The sequence below is a fragment of the Delphinapterus leucas genome, chromosome 10 (assembly GCF_059928025.1).
Source record: "Delphinapterus leucas isolate spDelLeu-1000000601 "Yukka" chromosome 10, BTC_Dleu_Yukka2, whole genome shotgun sequence".
NCBI lineage: Eukaryota > Metazoa > Chordata > Mammalia > Artiodactyla > Monodontidae > Delphinapterus > Delphinapterus leucas.
Window position 1 is genome coordinate 66,699,117 of NC_143138.1, and position 25,951 is coordinate 66,725,067.

The 25,951-nt window shown below is 49.0% G+C and overlaps 2 protein-coding genes, 1 non-coding gene and 1 pseudogene across 6 annotated transcripts in view; 1 reads left to right on the forward strand and 3 right to left on the reverse strand.

The window, feature by feature from the left end:
* Positions 1-550: 550 nt before the first annotated feature.
* On the reverse strand, positions 551-14,839 carry MON1A (MON1 vesicular trafficking associated A). 2 transcript variants are annotated; one of them, XM_022573082.3, is made up of 7 exons: positions 14,549-14,839; positions 13,393-13,523; positions 4,856-4,995; positions 3,141-3,626; positions 1,798-2,563; positions 936-1,083; positions 551-835 (listed from the first exon to the last, which is right to left on the reverse strand). In XM_022573082.3, exons 3-7 carry the CDS (start codon positions 4,980-4,982, stop codon positions 695-697), a joined length of 1,668 nt encoding a protein of 555 aa, XP_022428790.1. In that variant the 5' UTR covers positions 4,983-4,995; positions 13,393-13,523; positions 14,549-14,839; the 3' UTR covers positions 551-694. The 2 variants fall into 2 exon arrangements, with proteins under 2 accessions (XP_022428790.1, XP_022428789.1); XM_022573081.2 differs by lacking the exon at positions 13,393-13,523.
* LOC115803152 (U6 spliceosomal RNA) lies at positions 8,995-9,101 on the reverse strand. The gene has a single exon (XR_004023823.1). It is a non-coding gene; the product is annotated as a U6 spliceosomal RNA (small nuclear RNA).
* Positions 14,840-16,936: 2,097 nt separating the features above from the next.
* On the reverse strand, positions 16,937-21,569 carry LOC149748279 (uncharacterized; annotated as a pseudogene).
* Positions 20,785-25,951, forward strand: part of RBM6 (RNA binding motif protein 6) — a 106,884-nt gene continuing 101,717 nt past the window's right edge. Inside the window, exons 1-2 of one of the 3 annotated variants that reach the window (XM_022573077.3) lie at positions 20,786-20,962; positions 22,370-22,415. The gene's annotated coding sequence lies outside the window, so the exon portion shown is untranslated. Of the gene's footprint in view, positions 20,963-22,369; positions 22,416-25,951 lie in introns of all 3 variants that reach the window. The other 2 variants (XM_089919338.1, XM_022573076.2) reach the window with 2 other exon arrangements.

Below are 25,951 nucleotides of genomic sequence, written 5' to 3' on the forward strand. Positions count from 1 at the left end.
AGGGGAGCTGAGGTAGACAGCCTTCATGAGGAACCCTAAGCTGGAGTAGTTTCCCCAGAGGCCTACAGCTATAGTGAGGCTGGACTCTGAATTTGTGCTGAACACTGGGCCACCTCACCAAGGGCTCCCACCCATGCTCGGGCTCAGACTCTCTCCACTTGACTGTCCCTGTCTTACTCAGCTCAGCCCCTGCTGAACTACAGCAGTCCATTAAGCAGAGCCACAGTCAGGGATCCCAGGTGGTTGGGTGGTCCTTCAGGCCATGCAGCTGGGAATCCCACCTAGGAGTGACAGGGGAGGCACCAGGGGCTCAGACTGAGCGTGGGGTAGGGCATTGCGGGAGGTTGGTCGTGGTGGGGAAGGCCAGTGGGGTCCTAGAGAACACTTTACACGTGGCAGGACTTCAGCTGAATGAAAACAGCCCCAGCCCAGGGGCCAACTCTGAGCACATGTGATGCTGTGCATGGGGAAGCATGGGCAGGGCCTAGGGAGGAGGATCCAGTGTCTGTGTGTGAGTGAGAGTGAAGGAACCAGTGACAAGGCCCCCAAGTGTCTTCCCCAAAGCACTTTAATGCACACACCAACCCACAGTCCCTGCCTGCTGCCTGGGCCAGAGAGGCCAGCCCCACCTGGAAGCTCCCATGGCTTCCACAGCCTGGTGTGCCTAGGAGGGCCGAGCCCACACAAATTCTCATCAGTATGTGAGGGGCGTGAGGATGAAGAGGCGGTCTTCTTCTTTGCGGATCCAGCGCATCAGTTTATGGATGGCACTGACGGCCGACGCCTTGGTTCCCAGGGGGCTGTAGCACATGTAGAGCTCAAAGGCGCCTGTCACCTGGAGGAAGGGGGCACAGGGTGGTCATCCAGATTAGACAACCCTCGTGGCCCTTGCCCAGGACCCCGATGAAGCCCAGCCCATCCCAGGGCTGCCTTACCCAAGCCAGGAGGTTCTCGTTGGGGCCCGTGTAGTAGATAGTCTTGAGTGGGCGGGAGGCATTGTGGGCGCGGCTGTGCAGGTACTGGTAGAGGCCCAGCAGCCGCTCCTGCTCCTCTTCGCTGGTGTACGGGGCCTCGATCTCAGGGCTGGAGATGGGGGAGTAGGTTCGCAAAGGAATGACTTCCACTGGCTTCTCTGGAGATCCAGAAACACCTATTCCTAGCCAGGGAGACTCCACCATGGGTCCTACCCTCCAAATGCCCCCCCACCCCAGGACAAGGCATTGTCTCCTCACCACTGAAGACTCCCCAGGACAAAGCTGGGCCCACCCAGACTGGAGCCCTGTTCTCCCCTCTCCCCCAAGTTCATGGCATCTTTGGTGACCCTCCCTTGGAAAAACCAATCTGGGTTTAGGTGTCCTAGACAGAGTGACAGGTCTGAGATGAAGGAAAAGTGAGCCAGGAACCTTCTGGACCAAAAAGGGGTAAAAGGAGGATAGAAGATGCCTCATCTGGCCCCAGCCCCTCTGCTGGAGGAGGAAGTGGAGGAGTTGTGCATCCTGGGCTGGACCAAACTGACCAAACAGAGGAGACCTCTGTTCCAGCTTCCTTCCCTGGGTGTATTGGGTATTTCAAGGCCTTATGGGAAATGACTGAAGTAGAGAGGTGTATGCTGATGGGGAGTAGGGTGATAGGGGGTTTGGGCCCCTGGTATCAGAGTCAAACAGACACAGCAGGTCGGTCCATTCCCAGAGGGGTCATCAGCTTCAGGACTGCAACAGAGCTCAGGCCCAACCGGCCGCCCGCCCCCCCACCACGCCCTTGTCTCCCCCAAGCAGTCTCCCCAAGGCCCTCCCTCACCTGGTGAAGAGTCCCGAGCTCTTTGACTTATAGAGGAAGTGGCGCAGGTCAGGGATGCCCACTTGGGAAACACTGTAGTAAGGTGTGCGCAGTGCCTCCCGCAGCACCAGGTGCGCTCCGCGCTTCCGCAGGCGCTCCTGAAAGCGGCGGCGGCAGTCAGACACTGCAAAGAAGTCCTCACGGTCGGTGGAGACGAGCAGCAGGCAGAGATCCGTGTCAGGCTCCAGGTAAGAGATGTGTGCGTGGAAGAAGCCGGCTGCGTTGAATTTGGGCAGGCACACGGGCGTCCAGGCCTCGCCCTCGCGGAAGGACGAGGAGGAACTTATGAGGTTGAAGAGCAGGTGCAGGTCGATGGGGTGCAGGAATTGGTCCTTGCGGCGCACAAGCGCCACAAGCTGGTTGCGCGCCAGCAGGATGGAGAAGACGAGGCTGCGGGCGCGCGCCTGCTGCAGGCTGGCACTCACGACGTCGCGCACGGCCGCCGCCAAGGGCAGGCAGCGCGCCGCCCCCATCAGGAAACTGGGGTCTCGCGCCATAAGCTGCAGCAGGTTGTCCGTGATGCGCTCAGAGCCTGAGAGCAGGCGCCGCAGGTCATAGTTCTGCTTCTGCTGGAAGATGTGGCTCAGCTGCGCGCCCGTAAGAAGGCTCAGGATCTGGTAGTAGATGTAGAGCAACTCTTGCGCCAGTTCCTGTGCCGATTGCCGCGTGCGGGCCACCGCCACCAGCACCAGTGGGCTCCGGCGCACGAATACTACCTTGTAGCCATCTGATGGGACCGACGGATAGGGGTGGTGTCAGCTTCAGCCCTTCTCCGGAAAGCCCTCCCTGAATGGCCTGCCCTAGCACCCTCAGAGCCCTGCTTTTCCCGTTCAGCTTTCCACAATCTCTCCACCTCCCCTCAGAACTGTGCACACAGAGGCGGCTTCAGGATGAAAGAAAAACAGATGCCCATGGGCCCCCCTTTCCCCTTTCCTGCCACTTGTTTCACAGACTGGGACCAGCTAAAATGCAGGAAGCACTTCAGAAAGACACTCATTCTTGGGCTAAGTGGCAAGAGCTGGGTGGGGCTCAAGACCTGGGATTTTTTTGGCCACCTCCCCCGGCTTCTCACCTTCTCCAAGGGCAAAGCCCATGTGCGAGCCACCTTTGGCCCCCACAACAGCCCTATGAGGCAGTCAGTGTTGTTTTCCCATGTTCAGATGAGGACCTGGGGCTCGGTGAGGTGGAGGGACTACCCTTGGTCACATAGCACATCCCAGCCCTCTAGTCCCTGGGAGTCCGAGACCTGGTATGGTCTCTCCTGGCCAGGGAGACCTCCTGGCACCCTCCTCCTGGTGGCTCACCTGCATGGATGGAACGGATGGCATTCTTGTCAGCCTCCAGGAAGGATACCAGGGCCACCATGACACCCATGGTGCTGGAAAGTGCCTCCTCTGACCCATAGCGGGAGTACACAGGCTTCCCCGCCTCGCTCAGCACGAAGACATGCTTCTGGTGCAGGCGCCATGCCTCAGCAGTCTCCTCCTCATCCCCTTCACCAGTGCCCTCTCTTGAGGGCTCTGTGGCTGGTCGCCCAGCTGCCCCTGGGGACTCCGGCCAGTCCTCAGAGCTTCCTGGAAGCATCTCCTCCTGCAGGTCTCGGGCGACACCTGTCAGCTGGGTGCTCAGCTCACTGAAGTCCTGGCTGATCTGGCGCATGTCTGTAGGCAGAGGTGGAGGACCACCAGCACCCTCCTTGGGGCTCTCCCCAGAAGCCACCCCATTCTCTGATTCAGTCAGGTCCTCATAGGAACGGGCATGGACGAACATGGCACCCTCCTGTCCGGCACCTGCCAGCCAAAAGCACTGGTGTTTAGAGCAGTAGCTTCTGGCAGACCACCTCACCAGCAAGGTGCCCAATACAGTACTCTGCCTGTCCTGATGAGGTAAGCCACTGTTCCTTCTGGCTACAAGTCATGCTTTGCTGTGACTTATAGCCCACCAGCCTCCTCCCCTCACCCTGGGAATAAGACCCCAACCCCTCAAGGCTGTGGTGGTAGCCAGTATCTGCCTGCCCCTCTCACTCTCACCTCACAGCCCTTCGTGCATCTGCTCTTTGGATATCCCCACCTACCTCAGGGCCTCTGCATCTCCTGTTCCCTCTGCATGGAAGGCACTCCCACCTCCTTGCATGCCAGCTCCCTGTCACACTTCAGCTCACAGCAAAGATGTTAGTTGTCCCTGTCACCTGACCCCCAAACCCAGGCACTCTATCATATCCCCCTCCTTGACTTCTCTTGGGGCACTTATCAGTTATTGCCCTTCTCCCCAGCTGCAGTGGGGTTCCCCCTCATGGGCAGGAACCTGGTTTTTCCCTGCTGTGTTCCCAGCACCTCGCCCTGTGCCTGGAATACCTCCTGTGCTCAGCAAATCTCTCTCCCTGGGAGAAGGCTCCCTGACCCTGCACAGGGACCCATGGTTCCTAGCCCCCTCCACTGGAATGCTCTCACTAGCCTGTGGCTCCCCCAAGGCAGGGACCAGGTCAGTTTTCCTTTACTGATTTTTTTTTGGACAGAAGAGTTCAAGAGATATGTTTTGAGTCTCTATTATGAGTTCAACACTGTACCAGGCATTGGGGATACAACAGCTCTGTGCTCAAAGAGCTCACAATCTTGTGGACAAGAAAGATGGGCAATACATACACACACAAATAAGACTACAAATTAGTGTTCTGTGCAGAGCATGGTCAGAGCAGGCCTCTCTTGTGAGGAGGTGACATTTAAGTTGAGAGCTGAGAGAGAGAAGGAGCCAGGGAGGTACCTGTAGACACAGGAAATAGGAGAAGAGCCCACACTGGTGGCAAGACAGCACAGAGCAAGTGGCACAAAATGAAGTGGAGAGGAAGGCCAGATGCACACTGAGCCTGGATCCTTGCAGTATCCCCAGCACATGACAAATAGCTAACAAGTGAGTGAACACATGCATGAATGAGTGACAGTGAAAGAGTGGTTGGGAATCCCGATTGCCCTGGAGGCTGCTCTAGCTGTAAGCTGGCTGGGGCTGCACACCCTGCCCATACCTGGCTCCATTCCCTGGGCCAGTCCTGGTGTGGGGCTCTCAGCTCTCTCCACACTCTGCCCATCAGAAGGAGCCAACGTGCCATCAGGGCCTTCGCTGCTTCTCTTCCTCTGCATGTCAGCAGCCATCCCTTGGGCTCTCCTGTGGGGCAAACAAAGGCATCATTGAGGGTAAGGGGGAAGGTGCTAGTGGCAGGATTCACTGGCATAATTAAGAGTGGTTAAGTACAGGAAAGTATCCCTCACCAGGACCCAGCTAACTCAAACCTCTGGGGAATGGGTTCTGAATATTCCCTTCTAAAGAAGCGTGCTGTTCTCTTTCTGATTATAAAAGAATGCATGGGGGACTTGCCTGGTGGTCCAGGCAAGTGGGGGCCCGGCTCAATCCCTGGTCAGGGAACTAGTTCCCGCATGCTGAAACTAAGAGCGGCATGCTGCAACTAAAAGATCCCTCATGCCACAACTAAAGATCATGCATGCTGCAACTAAGACCCGGTGCAGCCAAAATAAATAAATAAATATACTTTTTTTTTTGGCTGTTAGGTCTTCGTTGCTGCTTGTGGGCTTTCTCTAGTTGTGGTGAGCAGGGGTTAAGCTTCGTTGTGGTGCGCAGGCTTCTCATTGTGGTGGCTGCTCGTTGCGGAGCACGGGCTCTAGAGCGCAGGCTCAGTAGTTGTGGCACACGGGCTTAGTTGCTCTGCGATCTTCAGGATCTTCCTGGACCAGGGATCAAACCCGTGCCCCTGCATTGGCAGGCGGATTCTTAACCACTGCGCCACCAGGGAAGTCCCTGTGTCGGGTCTTAGTTGCGGCACTCAAGCTTCTCTCTAGTTGTGGTGTGCAGGGTTTCTTTCTCTCTCTAGTTATGGCACACGGGCTTAGTTGCCCCGCGGCATGTGGGATCTTAGTTCCCTGACCAGGGATCGAACCTGCATCCCCTGCATTGGAAGGCGGATTCTTTACCCCTAGAAGTTCCAGGGAAGTCCCAGTCCCTATGTGGATTTTTATGTAATCCTGATCACTCTTCTCTGAGGCAGGCACTCTTGTCAGACAAGCTTTACATATGAAGAAACTGAAGCTGAGAGAGTGTAAGTACATTGTCCAATGTCACGACAGGAAAGAAGCGCTGGAGCTGGGAATTGAAACCATTCTGTATCCTGATATCTTCCACTGTACATCCTACCATGAACATTTCTCCATTCAAAACTGAGTTGACAAATCAGTTCTTTTTGATATTTAGACATTTACTATGAACAAAGTAAGTCAGAGTAAACAGGCCCAAGCCTTGCTTTTCTCCTTGCATTCTGTACCTTTTGAATTTGGCACCAGGGCTCACCTCTCCAGTTAAAAACAACTATGGACATGTCAGTTCTCAGTGCCCATTTGATGGACACTAAGGACAAACTCAGCCTGATCTCCCAGTCCTTCTGCAGCCTCAGGGCCAGGTGGAGGTGGCCAAGAGTGGATGTCAGGGATAACGAAGTTGGGTGGCTCTCTTGGGATCAGCCTCTAAGGTCCCTTAATGTCAGGCTGAAGGGTCTTCATTTGGCAGGCAACAAACAATCCATAGGAGAAGGGTTCCATCTGAGGCACTAACCCTTTAGGGAATAGAAATTTGGCTGGATGGGCTAGAAGGGCAGCAAAGACTAGTCAGAGACTCATGAGGAAGGCACTGCAGGCAGGCCAGGGGCCTGGGGGGGACTGGTGTTAGTGTGAGCAAAGCCGACTCTGTCCCTGCCCTCCTGGAGCAGAGTCCATAGGGAATAATTGAGGCTTGTCCCTTACTAGCTCTGTAACCTTGGGCAAATGACTCCACCCTGAGCCTGGCATGAAGTAGGTGCTCAAAAACATTCACGAGAAGAGTGATTTCAAAACAGTGTCACCAGCACTAACATTTGTGTGGCCCCCGCTTACCTGTGTCTAAGAACTCTCTCCGACCACAAGTTCCTAGCAGGCAGCTCCTGCAAGTGTACCCAAAGAATTGATTTTCAAGCTCTTCTGTCATCTTTGTTGCAAGCTATGGAATCCTTTCTTCAAATTAATCTTGTAAAGCAGTTCAATGTGCAAAACAGACAGAGAGGGAGGCAGGGCCAGAGACTGGCCTGATGGCCACGCCCCCACTGGTCCCGGAGCACCACAGAGTTAAGTGGGGGTTGGGTACCACTGGTCAACAGCATCACCCCACACAGACTGCGCTTTGAATAATCTTCAAAGGAAGATTATTTGGGAGAACATCTACCTTTTGGGATTTTCTAGGCCACCAATCCTGTCCATCAGGACAATCAAGAGTGATGGTTCCCAGCGAGGGTCAGAGCCCAGAAGACCAAGGTGTGGTCCACCTTTTCTGATGAAGAGTAATTAAGAAGCTGCATGCCCTCAACAGGAACCTGGGGAGGCATCCAGAGAGGTCTCCTCTGAGACTGAGACCAAGAGGAGCAATCCAAAACAGGCCAAAACAGCCACCGCAACACCACGGAGCCCAGGGCAGTGGGTGCTAAGGAAACTAGGGCATGTCCAGATCTTGAGCAAGAAGACACAGGCCACATGAGAACCTTGAAGACCATTATTTTACAAGCTAACCTAAAAGCCCGGTTGGGGTCTGCATTGCTGTGTAAAGAGAAAGAGACCCCAGAGAGATGAGTCTGTCCATATACAGGCAGAGGGCAAGCTGCTACTGCCAGTCCTGGGGTTGTGGCCAGGGCTTCTGGACCTGGCTCCTTGGATGGAGGCCTGGATTGGTATGTGCTTTTTTCTGAGGAGAGGGTCCAGAACAATTACTTTAAATGGGAATGCCCTACATTTCTATGTGTACTCACTTTCCCACTCCCCTAGTGGAGAGCTTCACATCTTCTCTCTTCTCAAGCTTCCATCATCTTCTCCAATGCTCACCCTCAGCACTATCAGTGATAACCTTACCTTCTATTTCACTGACGACATGGAAGTCAGCAAAAGAGAACTTCCAAGATTCCCACTACCACCTCACCTCACCTGCCAGACTCTGCCTTCCTCCTTCTTACTAAAGATGAGCTGTCTGGGCTCCACTAACGCCTCCACTCCAGCCCCTCTCACCCATCCAAGCATATGGCTTCAGCAGCTGTCCCTCTCTCTCTCGGATCATCAGTGTCTCCTTCTCCCCTATTCATCACCAATATACTGATGTTTCTTCCATTTTCCAAACACCTTCCCTTAGATGTGTTTACTCTGTTATAATTCATTGAGCTGTACTTACGATTTGTGAACTTTATGTTTGTTTTATTTCAATTAAAACCTTAAAACAAACCTCCCCTTAACTCTACATTCCCCTCTAGGTACCACCCTATTTTTTTTTTTTTTGCTGTCCTTTATAAAACAAACAAACAAACCTCAAAACAGTAAACAGTACTTGGAGTTTAATTAGTCACGTAAGCTAGGCTATGCTGTGTAACAAATGAGTGCCAAAATGGTAGAGGCTTTACACATAAAGGCTTTTTTTGTTTGTTTTGGCCATATCACATGGCTTGTGGGATTGAACTTGGGCTGCAGGCAATGGAAGTGCAGAGTCCTAACCACTGGACTGCCAGGGAATTCCCTAAAGGCTTTTTCTTTTTTTTTTTTTATTGCAAGCAGTTTTTTATTGAGAAATAATCTATGTATAACATTATATTAGTTTCAGGTCTACAACATAATGATTCAATATTTGTATATATTGCAAAATGGTCACCACCATGTCTTGTTAACATCCATCACCACACATAGTTACAAAATTTTTTTCTTGTGATGAGAACTTTTAATACCTACTCTTGTAGCAACTTTCAAATATACAAGCATTATTAATTATAGTCACTATGCTGTACATTACATCCTCAGGATTTATTTATTTTATAACTGGAAGTTTGTACCTTTTGACCACCTTCACAGATTTTGCAAGCATTTTTTAATAATCTCTAAAGGATAATATGTATTAAAATATTTACAAGTTCCTAATTTGACAGGCTGACTCCATTATATACAGCAGGGGTCCCCAACTCCCAGGCTGCGGACCTCTATCTGGGACGTGGGCTGTTAGGAAGTGGGCCGCACAGCAGGAGGTGAGCAGCGGGAGAGCGAACCTTCATCTGCCACCCCGCGCCGCTCCCCATCACTCGCATTACCGCCTGAACCAAAAAATATGGAACGCTTCAGGAATTTGCATGTCATCCTTGCACAGGGGCCACGCTAATCTTCTCTGTATCGTTCCAATTTTAGTATATGTGCTGCCGAAGCGAGCACTAAAGGCTTATTTTTTGCTCACGTACTGTGGGTTTGGTAGCAATTCAGAGCAGCTCCCTCCGGGCAGTGATTCAGGAATCCAGGCTACTAGCATCTTATAGCTCTGCCATCACCTGGCAATGGAAGACAGGGCTGGAGGGTCATGTCAGAACTCTTAAATACTTCAAAGTCCAGATTGGCCAGAACTAGTCATGTGGCCAGAGGGACTGGGAAATGTGGAGCGCTAAGGTGTCTCTCCACTTTTCCCATTCACACTTGAATCCATTCCAACTATTACTCCAGTAACACTGCTCCCTCAAGGTCTCCAGTGACCTCCAGGATCATCTCACTTCACTCAGCAGCCACAATGATTATTTCCTCTCTCTCAAAACACTTTCTTCTCTTGGCTTCTGGCACATCACTCTCCTTTCATGGTTCTCCTACCTCATGGACCACTCCTTCTAAGTTCTCTTTACAGTTCTTCTTACTGTGGAGGGACCAAGATTTCAGGTCTTGGATCTCTTTTCTGTCTTCATTCGATCCTTTGGTGACCTTATTCAGTCTCATGGTTTTAAATTTCACTGATAAATTAATGATTCCAAATTTTATTCACAGCCCTAATCTCTCTTCTGACTTCCAGAGGCACACACATTTAACTGTTTACTTGATGTCTGCCCTTGGATATCTTATAGTATCTCAAAGTTCTATGTCCAAAACTGAGTTCCTGATCATCCCCTTAAAAAGTTGTTCCTCTCAGAGTTTTCTCCATCTCAGTGAAAGACAATTTGATACTTCCAGTTATTTAGCAAAAAATCTTGGAGGCATCCCTTATGCCTCTCTTTTTCCCGTACCTCATATACCAAACCACCAGCAAATCTTGTCAGCTTTACTTCAGAATACAGGTACACCCAGCAAAATGTCTCTCATTAACCTTTGCCACATAGAATGCCTCTTGGTTTTTAATACACAGCTGTGGTAGCCAGCCTTCCAAATGGTCCCCAGTGATTCTCAACTCCCAGCATTCAAGTCTATATACTCCCATCCCACACTGAGCAGAACTAATCTATGTCACCAACAGGATAATGTGAAAATGACAATGTGTGACTTCTGAGGCTAGGTCATAATTGTGGCTTCTGCTTTGTTCTCTTGGATCACTCTCTCTAGGTGCAGCCATCAGCCATCAGTTGTGAGGACACTCAAGCAGCCCTAAAGAGAGGAGCTCGTGGTAAGAAACTGAAACCTGAGAACAGCCAGTACCAATGTGCTAGTCATGTGAGCAAGCAGTCTTGGAAGCAAATCATCTAGCCCCAGTCATGCCTTTGAATGACTGCAATCTCATGAGAGACACTGGGCCTGAATCATCCAGCTAAGATGCTCCCAAATTCCTGACCCTCAGGAACTGCATGAGATAATAAATATTTATTATTGGTTTGAGCTGCTAAGTTTTGGGATAACTTGTTACACAGCAACAGATAACTAATACAACAAACTTGTACTGATTGAGCTTATGTTTACATAGAAAAAAACTATTATCAACACTTGATCTATATTTTTTAATAAAGGAATGTGCATTTAAAGCCTCAAATTACATTTCAAATAGAACTGATAGATCATTGAGTGCCAACAAAAGGGGTTTACTTACATCATGGCTATTTGCAGGTACTGAAAGAGGCCATGATGCTGTATCAAAGCAACACTGTTTGATCAGGAGGAAGTGTTTTAAGCATTTTGTATCCTAACATTATAATTTATTTGGCATGTATTAGGTATGTCTTTTCCTTGTGTTTTAGTGCCATTTTAGAAAATTGGGGATTTGGGGTTGATGAAGGAAGAATTATACTTTTTCCCATTTGAAATAATGGGGAAACACATAAATCAACTATACTTCAATAAAATGTTAAAAAAAAAAAGTGGGAAACAGATACTAAGTTAGTGATTCCAGACAGAATGTCCAACTTTCATGGAACGGATTACTGATGTTCCATGGGGAAATGCCCATATTCAGAATCTGACCACTTCTCATCACCTCCACCACTATCACATTGGTCCCAGTCAACATTATCTCTCTAGCAGATTGTTGCAAGTCTTTTTTTTTTTTAACATCTTTATTGGAGTATAATTGTTTTTCAATGTCGTGTTAGCTTCTGCTGCGTAACAAAGTGAATCAGCTATACATATACAAATATCCCCATATCCCCTCCTTCTTGCGTCTCCCTCCCACCCTCCCTATCCCACCCCTCTAGGTGGTCACAAAGCAGCAAGCTGATCTCCCTGTGCCATGTGGCTGCTTCCCACTAGCTATCTATTTTACATTTGGTAGTGTATATATGTCAATGCCACTCTCTCACTTCATCCTAGCTTACCCTTCCCCATCCCCGTGTCCTCAAGTCCATTCTCTACGTCTGTGTCTTTATTCCTGTCCTGCACCTAGGTTCATCAGAACCATTTTTTTTTTAGATTCCATATATATGTGTTAGCATATGGTATCTGTTTTTCTCTTTCTGACTTACTTCACTCTGTTTGACAGACTCTAGGTCCATCCACCTCACTACAAATAACTCAATTTTGTTTCTTTTTATGACTGAGTAATATTCCATTGTATATATGTGCCACATCCTTATCCATTCATCAGTCGATGAACACATAGGTCCTGGCTATTGTAAATGTCCTGGCTATTGTAAACAGTGCTGCAATGAACACTGTGGTACATGACTCTTTTTGAATTATGGTTTTCTCAGGGTATATGCCCAGTAGTGGGATTGCTGGGTCGTATGGTAGTTCTACTTTTTGGTTTTTTAAGGAACCTCCATACTGTTCTCCATAGTGGCTGTATCAATTTACATTCCCACCAACAGTATAAGAGGGTTCCCTTTCCTTCACACCCTCTCCAGCATTGCAACAGTCTTTTAACCAGTCTCCCCACTTCTGTCCTTGTCCCTGTACAGTCTATCCTTCTCACAGCACTCAAAGTGATCTGCTTGAGACAGAAGTCAAGTCACGTAGCTCCTTTGCTCACTAGTCTGTAATGGTCACACCTAACCCAGTGAGAAAGCCAATTTCCTCACAGTGGTGCACAAGAACCTCTCTGTCTACACGCACTGCACCCCACCCCCCAAATTACTTCTTCAACCTCATCTCCTATTCTTTCCCCTACTTGCTTTGCTTCAACCCAGCCACACTGACATTATGGCTTTCCTTGAGTATACTGTAAATGTAAATCCTGAGTATTCCTTCACTTCAGAACTTTGCTCTTGCTGAATTTTCTGCCTGGACCACACCTCCCTACTTTTCCCCCTGCCCCCCACCTCACCTATTCCACTACTTGGCCAAATATCTACATGACTCACTCTGTCACTTCCTTCAGGTTGCTGCTCAAGTGTTACCTTATCAGAGAGGCCTTCCTGGAATATCCTGGATTCTTATCTCCCTTGCCCTGCTTTATTTTTCTACATTGAAGGTAACCCTGTGAGCTGTCGCAAATTTCAGAATGTCAGCTCCATAAGCAGGGCTTTAATTAACATTTGTCAGATAAATAACTTTGGAAGGGAGAAGATGAAAGATCCTCAGAGAACACCCAGCTCCAATGTAGCCTTGGGAGACTCCTGCCTGTAGGGAAGACTTAGTCCTTGGTAGTAGTTAAGTGTTCAGTAACAATGGCTCTGGAGTCAGAGGGGCCTGTATTAACCTGGCTTGGTTTTATAAATCTCAGCTTTCTCACCTATGAAATGAGGATGATGACAGTACTGATTCATTGGGTTGTGGAAGGATTAAATGAGATAATCCATGTAATTTGGTTACCCTAGCACAGAGTAGGTACATATACACTCAGCTGTCTTTAGCACATCATGATTATTCTTATTCAGACCATGTGTACCTGCACTTATACACAGATCCAGTAATCTCTGCCATGTAAATCAGTCCTTTGCGAGTTTGCTCATCCTGAGCCAGGCCCTTAGTGAGCAGGACGTGCTTCTGACCTCATGAAGCCAGGTGGGCTCTGGCCTGAAATGACCCATCTGTGATGCTGGGACAAAGAGATGCCTTTGGGCCTAGGGCTGGGAGTTCCTCCAGGCTAACTGGCTATTCATCCTGAAGTTTCAGGACAGACCTGTAACTTCCCTGCTGCTCCCAGAAGTCTCTCCCAAGCTGAACTCCTTTCTACCACATGTCCCTGCTCTGTGGCCTTGCGCCTCTGGCTCAAAGACCAAAACAAGGTCTACAGCAGCTTAGCCCTGAGGGCCCACTACCCACTGATCCCAGTGGGATTTAGGTAACTGCGCCCAGCATGGCTGAGTACTACCCAACATGGTACCTGCATGTTGTGAGGGCAGGGTCAGCTGGCTGGGGCTAGTGGACATCTCCTTCCGAACAGTTCTCCAACCACCTGAAATCATGTAGTACCTCAATGTCTCCAAGGCAAGTATCGGGGTCCAGCCAAAAGCCCTGGTGAAGCAAACAGTTCTCTGGACATTTACACTGGAAACTAAGCAGGGAGGGTGAATGACTCATAGCAAAACCCACCCCAAACCCCATTGGAGCCATAACCTGTGTGGCTGAAGCTCTTGGGTGGCTGGGCCTGAAGCAGTTAAGCAAGAGAGGTCTCTTGGAACCAGTCCCAGATACTCCCTTGGGGCCCCTTCTCAGGCAGCCTCTCTAGAAGCCCCCAGGGCTTGCTATTTTCCCTAGAAGTGCTCTGCTGTGCCTTTGAGCAATGTCACCAAACAAGTTAGCTCAATCAGCCCTTCTGGTATGCCTCCCTCCTCTAGGTGCCTGGCCTGGAGAGAGGAAGGGCCTTGCAAGAACCCCTCCCTACTGGGTCCCTACCACTCTTGCTCCCTCTTCCTGCTTAGATAGTGTCCTATCCTGCCTTGACCCTTTGGGGAGTGGGCTATCTGGGAGGATGGTGCCAGGATGCATGGATGTGTGGCAGACAGGGTCCAGGTGAGGCTGTGCTGTAACTGCTTCAGCAGGATGCCTACTCCACGCTCAGAGTATAGCTTGGTACTTGTCACTGCTAGTGGTCACTCCCCTTTCTGACAAAGGCTGCTCACCCTCCCCAGCAAACTCGAGCCCAGAAAGTGTGGCTCAACAGGTGCAAGAGGCAGCTTGGTTATCTGAGCCAGGGCACCCTTGAAGGCAAAGTCCCAAGCCTCAAGACACTTTCAGGAGCTTCCTGCTCACCCCACAGTCAACCTCTGCCAGTCTCTGAGAGCACTCTGCTGGGCCGAATGTGTGTGCGTTGGGGCTACAGGACTTTGCCCTTCCAGCCGAAGGAAGAGTTCCAGGCCTCGTCTTTTGTATTCCCCAGCTGGGAACCGGCGAAGGGACCCCAGAGAGACCCAGTCCTTCTACCGCAAGTGGCAGCGTAGACTGCAGGGGCCCCCAGTCTTCAAGCCCCTCCCTTCAAAGATGACAGCTCTCCAGTCTCTCGGCGCCCCCAAGCCACGTGGGTTGGCAGTCGGACTCACCTGTTTCTCGGGGAGGGGGAAGGGGTCAGGAAGCACAGAGATTGCCGGTCACTGCCCTCTGCCGGACCCCCGGGAGGTCACGGGTGTCCGGCCGGGCCCGGACTGATGGTTCAGGTTCGCGGGACCACGGCCCCCTGCAGACACAGACATGGCCACAGCGCAGGCCACCGCTCCCTCCCACGGCCCCTCGCCTGGCTGCCGGCTCAGGAAGACAGCACTCGCCGGCCTCTGGCGGCGGAGGCCCGGCTCCAGTCGCTGGGCCTGGCCCTGCCCGCCCCGGTGTGCATTATGGGAAATGTAGTTCGCAGTGCGCGGCCGCCGCGAGGTGGGGCGGGGCGCCAGGTCCCGGCAGAGACCTGGGCGGGGCCTGACCCGGGTCAGCGGTGGCATCATCCCGCACCGCCTTTTACAGGGTCCCGGCCAAACTCAGGCACCTCCCCAAACCCAAAGCCTGGGGTGGACCGCAGGCCCAGACTCCCTAGCTCCTCCGCCCGACCCAACAAGAGGTTTATTTAAAGCGAAAGAAAGAGACTATGGCATTGTTTCCTCCACTAATTGTGGAAGGACAGTGCAAGTTTGGGGGCTGGATAAATGTCATTAGTGGACCCGGCCACACTGACTGTAAAGGATGTAGGCACACCAACTGCTGCTAAAGGAACGCCCTTTTATTTTTTTTACATTTTTTTTTTATAAATTTATTTATTTTTGGCTGCATTGGGTCTTCGTTGCTGTGCGCGGGCTTTCTCTAGTTGCGGTGAGTGGGCTTCTCATTGCAGTGGCTTCTCTTGTTGCGGAGCACAGGCTCTAGGCACACGGATTTCAGGGGTTGTGGCTCACTGGCTCTAGAGCACAGGCTCAGGAGTTGTGGTGCACAGAATTAATTGCTCCACGGCATGTGGGATCTTCCCGGACCAGGGCTCGAACCCGTGTCCCCTGCATTGGCAGGTAGATTCTTAACCACTGTGCCACCAGGGAAGTCCCAGAACATCCTTTTAGGCACGTTTTCATATATCAGTATGAATCTCTAGAATGTAGCTCTCAACTCTGCACATAGAATGACCTGGGGAACTTTTAAAAAAAGATGAATGCCTGGATACCACCTCTAGAAAAAAACAGGAAAACATAAAATCAACAAGTTTACTTTTGGAGAGTAGTTTAAAGAAATAAAATTAGGGATTAACAACAATACTGCTCATGTTTTCTCTGAAGCAATTAAATCACTTAATAGCCTCATGGTTAATTCACCCAACAGTTCAGGGATGAAGGAAAAAGTATGAAGTCACTCCTTTGATTCTCTCTGCTGCTCCAAACACCCCAATGCAGTGTTCTGTCTCCATCTCAGTCCTACACTGGAATTGAGGGAGAGCTCTGCCCCTGGGCTTTTCTCATAGTCTCAGACAGCTGCCACTTGGAGCCTACCTCCACAACACTGGACTGTGACTGACATTGTGACAAAGCTGTGGCCTTTTACCGGAGATGGCTTTGCACAGGACTTAGACCTTCGCACATAGTTTAAGGGGAGCTTTCTCCTCCCTTTTATTGATAGTTAAGAACATGTGAGAAAATGCCGAATTCCTTAACTATCTTTTCCCCTGGGAAGGAGAGAGGAGTCTCTCCCAGTCTCCACAGGTCACTCAGTATTTTCTCTCCTTACTAGCTCAGCAGGACAGGCTCCCACCCTTAGAGTAAATAGCATTTATATAGTTTTACTCTCATTAATCCTGCCATATTACATTATGAGAGTTCAAGCCAAGAAGGTCTCATATTCTCTGGTTGATACAGAAATATCCTGGCTACATTCCATTAACCAGAAGCTGCAGCCCATAGAATTGATCCCTATAGAAGACAAATTTAAAGTTTTTTTAACATACCTAACCAATCTCCTCAACAGTCTCCACGTGACCTCAGGGCTTATCTGAGTCCCACTCTTGCTTTCAAGCACATCAGCTCAAACAGATAGCACCACTGTCATTTGGAAGTATTGCATCTCCTTAGCCAAGCAAGTGGCCATTTACCCCATGGGCTTCTGGCTAACTCTTGAGCCTAGGACACTCAGAGCAAACCGTTGTGGCTACTTACGAAACGTTTTAAGGTTGTGATGTAAAACTCTGTTTAAGTCAACCTATTGACCTATATTTGAATATTGGGACAACCCTTCCTAAACATCACTTTTTTTTTTGTGGTGCGCAGGCCTCTCACTGTTGTGGCCTCTCCCGTTGCGGAGCACAGGCTCCGGACACGCAGGCTCAGTGGCCATGGCTCACGGGCCTAGCCGCTCCGCGGCATGTGGGATCCTCCCGGACCGGGGCACGAACCCGTGTCCCCTGCATCGGCAGGCGGACTCTCAACCACTGTGCCACCAGGGAAGCCCTAAAGGTCACTTTTTACTGATAGAATTACCAGGAAATAAATCTAGGTCTTTTGGAATAATAATACATGTCAATTCTGTGATGGCTCTGCTGCCCTGTATGATGCTGCTTCAAGCCTTGGGCTTTGAGTGAGGATTAGCCTTGGGCAGTGGTGAGGACTAGCTGGAACTGGAGCAAAGGTAATAAGACCTCTGTTCTTCCCCAGATGTCTTTTCTTTCATAGCTTGAGTGGACATTTCAGAACCTGAGGTGCTGTGAAAATGTTGTAGCTGAAGTGAAAAGACCCGATTGTATCCTGAGGCTGGGATCTGTTACCAGCCCTGTTGCTATCTTGCTGGTGTGACTCAGGTCAAATTTTTAAATGACTCTTTCAGCATCTTCAGCAGTTTCTCCCTCCTACAAATACAAGATTATATAATATGAAGTATTCTGAGCTAATAATAAGAATAGCCGGGCTTCCCTGGTGGCGCAGGGGTTAAGAATCCGCCTGCCAATGCAGGGGACACGGATTCGAGCCCGGTCCAGGAAGATCCCACATGCCACGGAGCAACTAAGCCCGTGCGCCACAACTACTGAGCCTGAGCTCTAGAGCCCGCAAGCCACAACTACTGAGCCCACGTGCCACAACTACTGAAGCCTGTGCGCCTAGAGCCCGTGCTCCACAACAAGAGAAGCCACGACAATGAGAAGCCCACGTGCTCCAATGAAGAGTAGCCCCCGTTCACCGCAACTAGAGAAAGCCCGCGCACAGCAACAAAGACCCAGCGCAGCCAAAAATAAATTAATAAAATAAATAAATTAATTAAAAAAAAAAGAATAGTCAGTTCTTCCCTGGAAATTTTGATGAGGTTTTCCTTCCTGTTTTTATTACTTTGCAGTTCCTGGTAAGGCAGCTGGTTTTCCTGCTCTGCTGGAAAATTTCCTCTGTGGCCCTTGTATTATCTGTATCTCTCCTGGTTCCTGTCTCTCATTTTAACATTTGATCAAGTCCCTACTTTCGATGCTGAAGAGTCATGGTCCCAAGTGTGACCAAGGCAACAAAGAACAACAGGCAGCACAACAGTCTTCCTCTTTGCTGGGTTCTTCCATGTGAGAATTTAGGGGCTGAAAGTGAGTCAAGCTACCTCTGCAGCTGGACGTTGTGCTCCCCATTCTGGGCGAGGGCGCTGTTCTGGGTCAGCTATTCTAAATACTCATATTCCTGGTCTTAGGCAATATAAACAACCTTACAAGTACTATGGGCCAATGTAAGTTAAAAAAAAAATTCTAGATGCTTCCTCTGAAAACTCAATAATCACCATAAGGAAAAGGGGAAAGTAGGCAGGAGCATGAGCCTTGGAGTAGGACTGACCTGGGTTGGAATCCCCCCACCCTCTACTTTCCAGCTTCAGCAAGTTAATCTTTCTGGGCTTTGGTTTCCATAACTACAAAAGGGGATATCATACAGTTATTGTGAAGATTAAATGAGATAATGAAAGGTCAGCACAAGGCCAGGCAAAGAGTTGTGATAAAGGGTAGCAATTATTATTGCCCAAGGAGCTTGGGCATAAGGCAAAACTAATTAGTTCTTTCATACGTTTACCTCCTTAGAGGACAAAGTACTATCCGATAAGGGAAAGAACCACCAACAATGGCCCAGTTTGGGAAGCAAAGTCAAAGTACCCACAGCTCTGTGTAGGTGTTCCTCCTCTTCCCTGAAACCTCTTAGTGCTGGTGTGCCCCAGGCCTCAGGGCTGCAACTCTGCTCTCCGGTTATTCTCACTCCTTCATTCCCTAGGTCAGCTCATCCAGGCCCATGTCATTAAATACCAGCACCAGCGATATGTTGATACCTCCCAGATTTGCATCTCTAACCCTGACCTTTACCTTGAACTCCAGATTCATGTAGCCAACTGCCAACTCCACATCTTGTCTACTAGGCATCAAAAACAACCTACCCAGGGCTTCCCTGGTGGCACAGTGGTTGAGAGTCCACCTGCCAATGCAGGGGACGCGGGTTCGTGCCCCGGTCCGGGAAGATCCCGCATGCCGCGGAGCGGCTGGGCCCATGGGCCATGGCCACTGAGCCTGCGCGTCTGGAGCCTGTGCTCTGCAATGAGGGAGGCCACAATGGTGAGAGGCCCGCGTACCGCAAAAAATACAAACAAACAAAAAAACAACCTACCCAAAACTGAGCTCCTGCTCTTCCTACCAAAATTGCTCCTCTGACATTCTTCCCTCTTTCCCCTCACCCCAGTCCATGTTTCCTGTTTCCACTGTGGCCACATAGGTACAAGTATTATCCTTCTGTGGTTTTATTACCGCAACAGTCTCTTAATCAGCTGGCATGCTTCTGCCCTTCCCACCTTCAGTTTATTCTCTACACAGCAGCCAGAGGGATCCCGGTTACACGGAAGCCATGATATTATTCTGTTTAGAGCCCTCCGACAGCTTTCCATCTCCCTCCTTACAGAAACCAAACTCATTTCAGCAGAGATTGTATATCTTGTTTAGTTTGTTGTCTGTCTTCAGTAACCACCCCCACTCCCATCTCCACCAGAGCAGCAAAGTTTTGCTTTTGTTTTTTTTTTAAGCATTTATTTTGCTGTGTCGGGTCTCAGTTGTGGCACGCGGGATCTTTGCTGTGGCATGTGGGATCCTTTTAGTTGCGACACACAAACTCTTAGTTGCGGCATGCATGTGGGGTCTAGTTCCCCGACCAGGGATCAAACCCGGGCCCTCTGCATTGCTAGGGCAGAGTCTTAGCCATTGGACCACCAGGTAAGTCCCCAGAGCAGCAAAGTTTATCAGCTTTGTTCAGGTTCCTGTGGCCCCAGCACCTGATACAGCGCCTGGCACACAGCAAGAGCTTCATGCAGTTCTTGAATGACTTCCAGACAAGATGTCTGAAAAGTGGGAAGGTAACTTTAAAGACTACTTAACTCAACAATCTCTTTTCTCTACAGATAAGTCTTGCTTTATTTTAGAATGATTTATAGGCTTTTCTTGCAGCAGACTTCTTCGATTCCATGATGTTGAATTCAGGCTATAAAATCAGGTTACCTTCCCTGAGGAGCCACTACCTGGCGATACCAGGTAGCTGGAACCAGCAAGCATTTCAACAATGTAGATGATCTACCTGGAAGCTTGGAGCTGGCCATTTGAAGAACATTAGCTGTAAGGAGATTCTGGACATGAGCTGCAAACTGAAAGTTGTGCTGCCCCGTTTTCCACTAGATTGCTGATTTGCAGATACTTTCCAGTTCCTCTGTGACCTCGCACCAGTCACTCTTGGCCAGGTGTATTGCCCGAGCTAGCAAGGCTCTGTGTAAACTGAGTAGATTTTCCTTCGTAGGTAGGGCTATTAAACCTTTAACACAGATGACACCCACCTGGTATTCCTGAGTCGGTAATACCTAACTTGGAAACCCATCAGAAGGAAAAGGAGACGAGCCTCTGTGACTACTGCTTCCCTATCCTATGGGAGGGTCGGAAAACAGGCTCTTGTGTGGGCCAGAAGCCCCTGCCTCGGAAGTCTTAGGCTGGAGACGCCTCCCTTCCATTTCCTTCATACTAACGGAAAATAAGTCGTTTTCAAGCTAGCAGGCCGGGGCCATATGTGCGCTCTGGCGGGGAGCAAAACTCGAGAAGGCCAAGCCACCAAGAAAATGCACGCCTCGCTCCACTCCAAAGACCGAAAAAGAACTAGAACCCGTGGGCCAGAGGCCAAACCACAACCCCCAGCAGCCCCGGCGGACGGAGTCGGGGGGGAGGGAAGGGCGCCCTCCCATTGGACGCCGACGAGAGCGTGCCCTTACGTCCCGCCCGCGCAGGCAAGCACCCCCCCTCCCGCCCCGCCCTCCGCCCCCCGCGCGGGGTACGCCGGGAGTGGATTCGGTGCGACCGGCCGCGGTACTCCATCTCCCGGCGGGCAGAGCGCTAAAGGCGGCGGCGCCTTTGTGAAGGCAGCGGCTCGGCGCGGAGGAAGTTCCGGTCTCCGCGGCGCTGGGTCGGTGGCAGCGGCCGAGGATTAGGAGGAGCGGGCCGCGGAGGCCGCGCTGCCTCGGTAAGGGCTTGGGGCCGTAGAGAGGGCGTGCCGGAGCCTGGGGGAAAAGAGCCGGCCTGCCAGGCCGCTCTGGACGTCGCGGGCCCGCGCGGGCTAGAAGCTGCAGCTTCGTTGTCGCGGCGCGGCCGCGGCCTCGCTCAGGAAGAGAGCCAAGTGGCGGTGTGGTGAGGCAGGCGCCGCCCACGGGAGGAACGCCCCAGAATGGTCGCGGGCCCGGGGCGGGGCCCGGCGCGGCGGTGGAATTACCGGTCCAGTCTCGGGGCGGCCGGCTGCGGTGTTTTGTAGCTGGCGCGTGGTTGCGGTTCGGTGCTCCTGGTCTGAGGAGCTCCAAGCAGGCGGCCCTTTCTTCCTCCTTTTTTCCTGCTTTTTAAAGATTTTGATACAGTTCTGAGGCATCGTTCAAGAGGGAGCTTTTTTTGTGCTTAGCACGTAGCCTCACTCTCAGACCTGGACAGACCCGAGTGGGCTCAGCCGAACCACAGGGCGCGAGAGTTTGGAGCCCGGCACTCGGGGCTGTAGAGTCTGGAGCCAGGGGAGTGGTCTGGTGGGTCCTGCACCCGTTGGGCGCATGTAGGAGGAGAGGGAAGTTTCCTCGTATTCGCTTTTTAGATTCCTTTTGGCTTTGTAAATCTGTGTTTTTCTCTTAATTTTAGAATTGATGTTGTGCTTATGGGCTCAACTCTGGGCGTGCATTTTTTAATAAAACAAAGGGCCTTGTTTTGTAGGGTACATAAACTGTAAGAGTACTTGTATTTTTTGCACATTCCAGGTTTGCTTGTGAAGGTCAGAATTGCGGGGATCTAGGTGGAGTTCAGTAGACTTAGATGCGCCTGGTCACCTGATTCATTTCTGAACTCTGGATTGTGCCCTAGGTTTGTTAGTTTTCAACTTCCTGTTGAGTAGTGCCACCAATGTGAATGGTTTAATGTCAACATCAGCAAACTTGTGAGGACTATAGGAGAGGTATCAAGAACTGACAAGTGAGGGTAGGACTGACAATGGTATGTTAGCATTCTGGTGAAACACACAAAAGTTGGACCTGAACCTTGCCTAGTTAACAGGCATCTAACTAGGTACCTAACCTATAGAATAGGTACTAGGTCTCTGTTTCTGGACATTTGTAGCACCCTTCTTTATAGAATTCTGTTACCAGAATTGGGTTTACTTTTGTTGCCTTTAGGAGCCTAGTTTTTTGTAGCCTTTCAGAGGAGAATTGTCAATGGAGAGGTTACTAAGAACTCTCCAGTCTTATTGAAGATACACGGGCAAGGTTATACTCTTCTGCCGGTGTTTAAATGTATGAAATGGTGTGTTAATAATCTAACTCGGAGTTGTATTAACATTAAAGCTATTGGAAAATTCTTTTTTTGAAAAAAATTTTAAATTTTATTTATTTATTTATTTTAGGCTGCATTGGGTCTTCGTTGCTGCGTGCAGGCTTTCTTTAGTTGCGGTGAGTGGGGGCTACTCTGTTGTGGTGTGCGGGCTTCTCATTGCAGTCCCTTCTCTTGTTGCAGAGCACAGGCTCTGGGCGCGGGCTCAGTAGTTGTGGCGCACGGGCTTAGTTGCTCCGTGGCATGCAGGATCTTCCCAAACCGGGGCTTGAACCCGCCGTGTTCCCTGCATTGGCAGGCGGATTCTTAACCACTGCACCACCAGGAAATTCCCGCTATTGGAAAGTTCTGAAATTTTAAAGATGATAAATGATGGACTCTTCTGGCTACATTCCAAGTGCTTAGAATTTATTTTCCTGCTAGAATTCCACAGTAGTTGTTCATCTCATTCACTTAGTTAACGGGGCATCTATTGGGTGCCTTTAATAACCTTCCTATCACACTGTGGGACTCAGTAGAGCAGAGTGGGTAACTGTAGGAGCTCTAAAATCTGGTAGGGTTTGAACCCCTGACTCTTCCACTACCTGAGTGACATTGGACAAATTACTTAACTTCAATTTCCTCATATGTGAAATGAGGTTAAGAAATGTAGCCACCTTGGTAGGTTGTTTTGAGGCTTATGTAATCCTTTTAGAACAGTGCCTGGTGTGTGGAAAGTGTTCACTAAATGTTAGCCATGGTTACCTTTTTAAGAAATAGCTTTGTTGAGATATAAGTCACACACCATACAGTTCACCCATTTAAGGTGCTTAATTCAGTGTTTTTTCGTATATTACGTTACTTTTTTTTTACAAAGTTGTGATGAATATATTTTGTTACATACATTGTAACAAAATTTGCCATTTAAGCCATTTTTATGTGTAAACTTCACATAAAATTCATTGCATGAATTACATTCACAATGTAATGAAACCATAACCATTATCTATTTCTAAAACTTTTTCATCACCTCAAACAGAAACCCTAACCATTAAGCAAGTAACTCCTATTGCCCCCTCCCTATAGCCCCTGGTAACATCTAATCTGTATTCTGTCTCTGTTTATTTACCTGTTCTGGGTAACCCATATAAGTGGAATCATACAATATTTGTCCTTTCATGTCTGACTTATTTCAGGTAAAAATGTTTTCATGTCATAGCGTGTGTCCAAACTTCATCTTTTTTTTTAAAAAAAATTTATTTATTTATTTTTGGCTGCATTGGGTCTTCGTTGCTGCGCGCGAGCTCTCTCTAGTTGCGGTGAGCGGGGGCAACTCTTCATTGCGCTGCGCGGGCTTCTCATCGCAATGGCCTCTCCTGCCGCAGAGCACGGGCTCTAGGCGCGCAGACTCAGCAGCTGTGGCACGGTGGCTCAGTAGTTGTGGCTCACAGGCTCTAGAACACAGGCTCAGTAGTTGTGGTGCATGGGCTTGCTCCACGGCATGTGGGATCTTCCCGGACCGGGGCTTGAACCCGTGTCCCCTGTTTTGGCGGGCAGATTCTCAACCACTGCGCCACCAGGGAAGTCCCCATTCTTTCCTTTTTAATTAAAGATTTTTAAAAAAACTGAGATGTAATTGACATCTTCATTCCCTTTTAAGGCTGAACAAAACTCAGTTGGTATGTATAGACCACATTTTGTTTAATTGTTCACTTGCTAGACAGTTGGGTTTTCACCTTTTGGCTGTTGTGAATAATGCTGATGTGAACATGGGTATACAAATATCTCTTCATGTCCCTGTTTTCAGTATCTTTGGGTATATACCCAGAAGCGGATCATATGGTAATTCTGTGTTTAGCTTTCTGAGGAACCACCATACTGTCTTCCACAGCAGTTGCATTGTTCCCACCAGTAATGCACAAGGGTTCCAACTTCTCCACATCCCAACACTTATTTTCTGCTTTTTGGTTTTGTTTTTTTTTCAGTAACCACCTAAATGGGTGTGAAGTAGTGTCTCTCTCTCTCTCTCTCTCTCTCTCTTCTCTCTCTCTCTCTCTCTCTTTCTTTAACCATTTTAATGTGTACACTTCAGTGGTATTAAGTACCTTCCCACTGTTGTGCAACCATCATTACCATCCAGCTTCAGAACTTTTTTGTCTTCTCAAACTGAACCTCTGTACCCATTAAACAATAACTTCCTATTCTCCCCTCCCCCAACCCCTGGTACCCACCATTCTACTTTCCATCTCTATGAATTTGCTTGTCCTAGGTACCTTATATAAATAGAATCATAAATTATACAATATTTGTCCTTTCATGACTGACTTATTTTACGTAGCAGAATGTCTCCAAGGTTCATCCATGTTATAGCATCTGTCAGAATTTCATTCCTTTTTGAGGCTGAATAGTATTCCATTATATGTATGCTATATTATGTTTATTTTTTCATCTATTGGTGGGCATTGGGTTGTTTCCACCTTTTGACTGTTGTGAGTAATGCAGGAATGAACATGGGGGCGGGTACACATATCTACTCGAGTTCCTGCTTTCATTTCTTTTGGGTTTATACCCAGAATTGGAATTGTTGGATCACATGATAATTTTGTTTTTAATTTTTTGAGGAACTGCCATATGTTTTACACAGTGGCTGCACCATTTTACATGCCCACCAGCAACACAGAGGGTTCTGATTTCTCCACATCCTCACCAGCCTCTGTTAGGTTTGTTTGTTTGTTCGTTTATTTTTGTTTTGTTTAATAACCATCTTAATGGGTGTGAAGGTGTATCTGGTGATTTTGAGTTGCATTTCCCTAATTGCTAATGATGTTGAGAGTCTTTCTTTGTGTTTATTGACCATTTGTATGTTCTTTGAAGAAATGTGTATTCAAGTCCTTTGCTCATTTTTGAGTCAGGTTGTCTTTTGTTGTTGACTTTTAGTTTGCTGTATATTCTGGATGTTAATCCCTTATCAGATGTGTGTATTGCAGATATTTTCTCCCATTCGTGAATTGCCTTTTTACTCTGTTGATAGTGTTCTTTGAAGCACAGAAGTTTCTAATGTTGGTGAAGTCCAGTTTGTCTTTTATTTTGACTCTGCTTTTAATGTTATATCCAAGAGATCATTGCCAAATCCAGTGCATGAAGCTTCCCCTCTGTTTTCTTCTTAGAGTTTTAGATCTTAAGTTTAGGTCTTGAATCCTTTTTTTTTTTTTTTTTTTTTTGCTGTACGCGGGCCTCTCACTGTTGTGGCCTCTCCCGTTGCGGAGCACAGGCTCCGGACGCGCAGGCTCAGCGGCCATAGCTCACGGACCCAGCCGCTCCGCGGCATGTGGGATCTTCCCGGATCGGGGCACGAACCCATGTCCCCTGCATCGGCAGGTGGACTCTCAACCACTACGCCACCAGGGAAGCCCTCTTCCCTCTTTTGAATCCTTTTTTTGAGATAACTTTTGTATATGGTGTTGGGTAAGGGCCCCACTTGATTCTTTTGCATGTGGATATCCAGTTTCCCTATGACCATTTGTTGCAAAGACTGTCTTTTTCCCATTGAATGGTCTTGGCACGCTTGTTGAAAATAACTTGACCATGTATGTGAGGGTTTATTTCTGGGTTCTTTATTCCGTTGTTCTGTATGTCTGTCCTTATACCAATACCACACTGTTTTGATTACTGTAAC

What these genes read in the sequence shown, in the direction of transcription:
- MON1A (XM_022573081.2), bottom strand. Translation starts at nt 4,982, where the DNA reads ATGGCTGCTGACATGCAGAGGAAGAGAAGCAGCGAAGGCCCTGATGGC. An exon ending in AGCTCGGGACTCTTCACCAG is followed by an intron (nt 1,084 to 1,797) that starts GTGAGGGAGGGC and finishes CCCCATCTCCAG; the next exon opens with CCCTGAGATCGAGGCCCCGT. An exon ending in ACGAGAACCTCCTGGCTTGG is followed by an intron (nt 836 to 935) that starts GTAAGGCAGCCC and finishes CCCTTCCTCCAG; the next exon opens with GTGACAGGCGCCTTTGAGCT.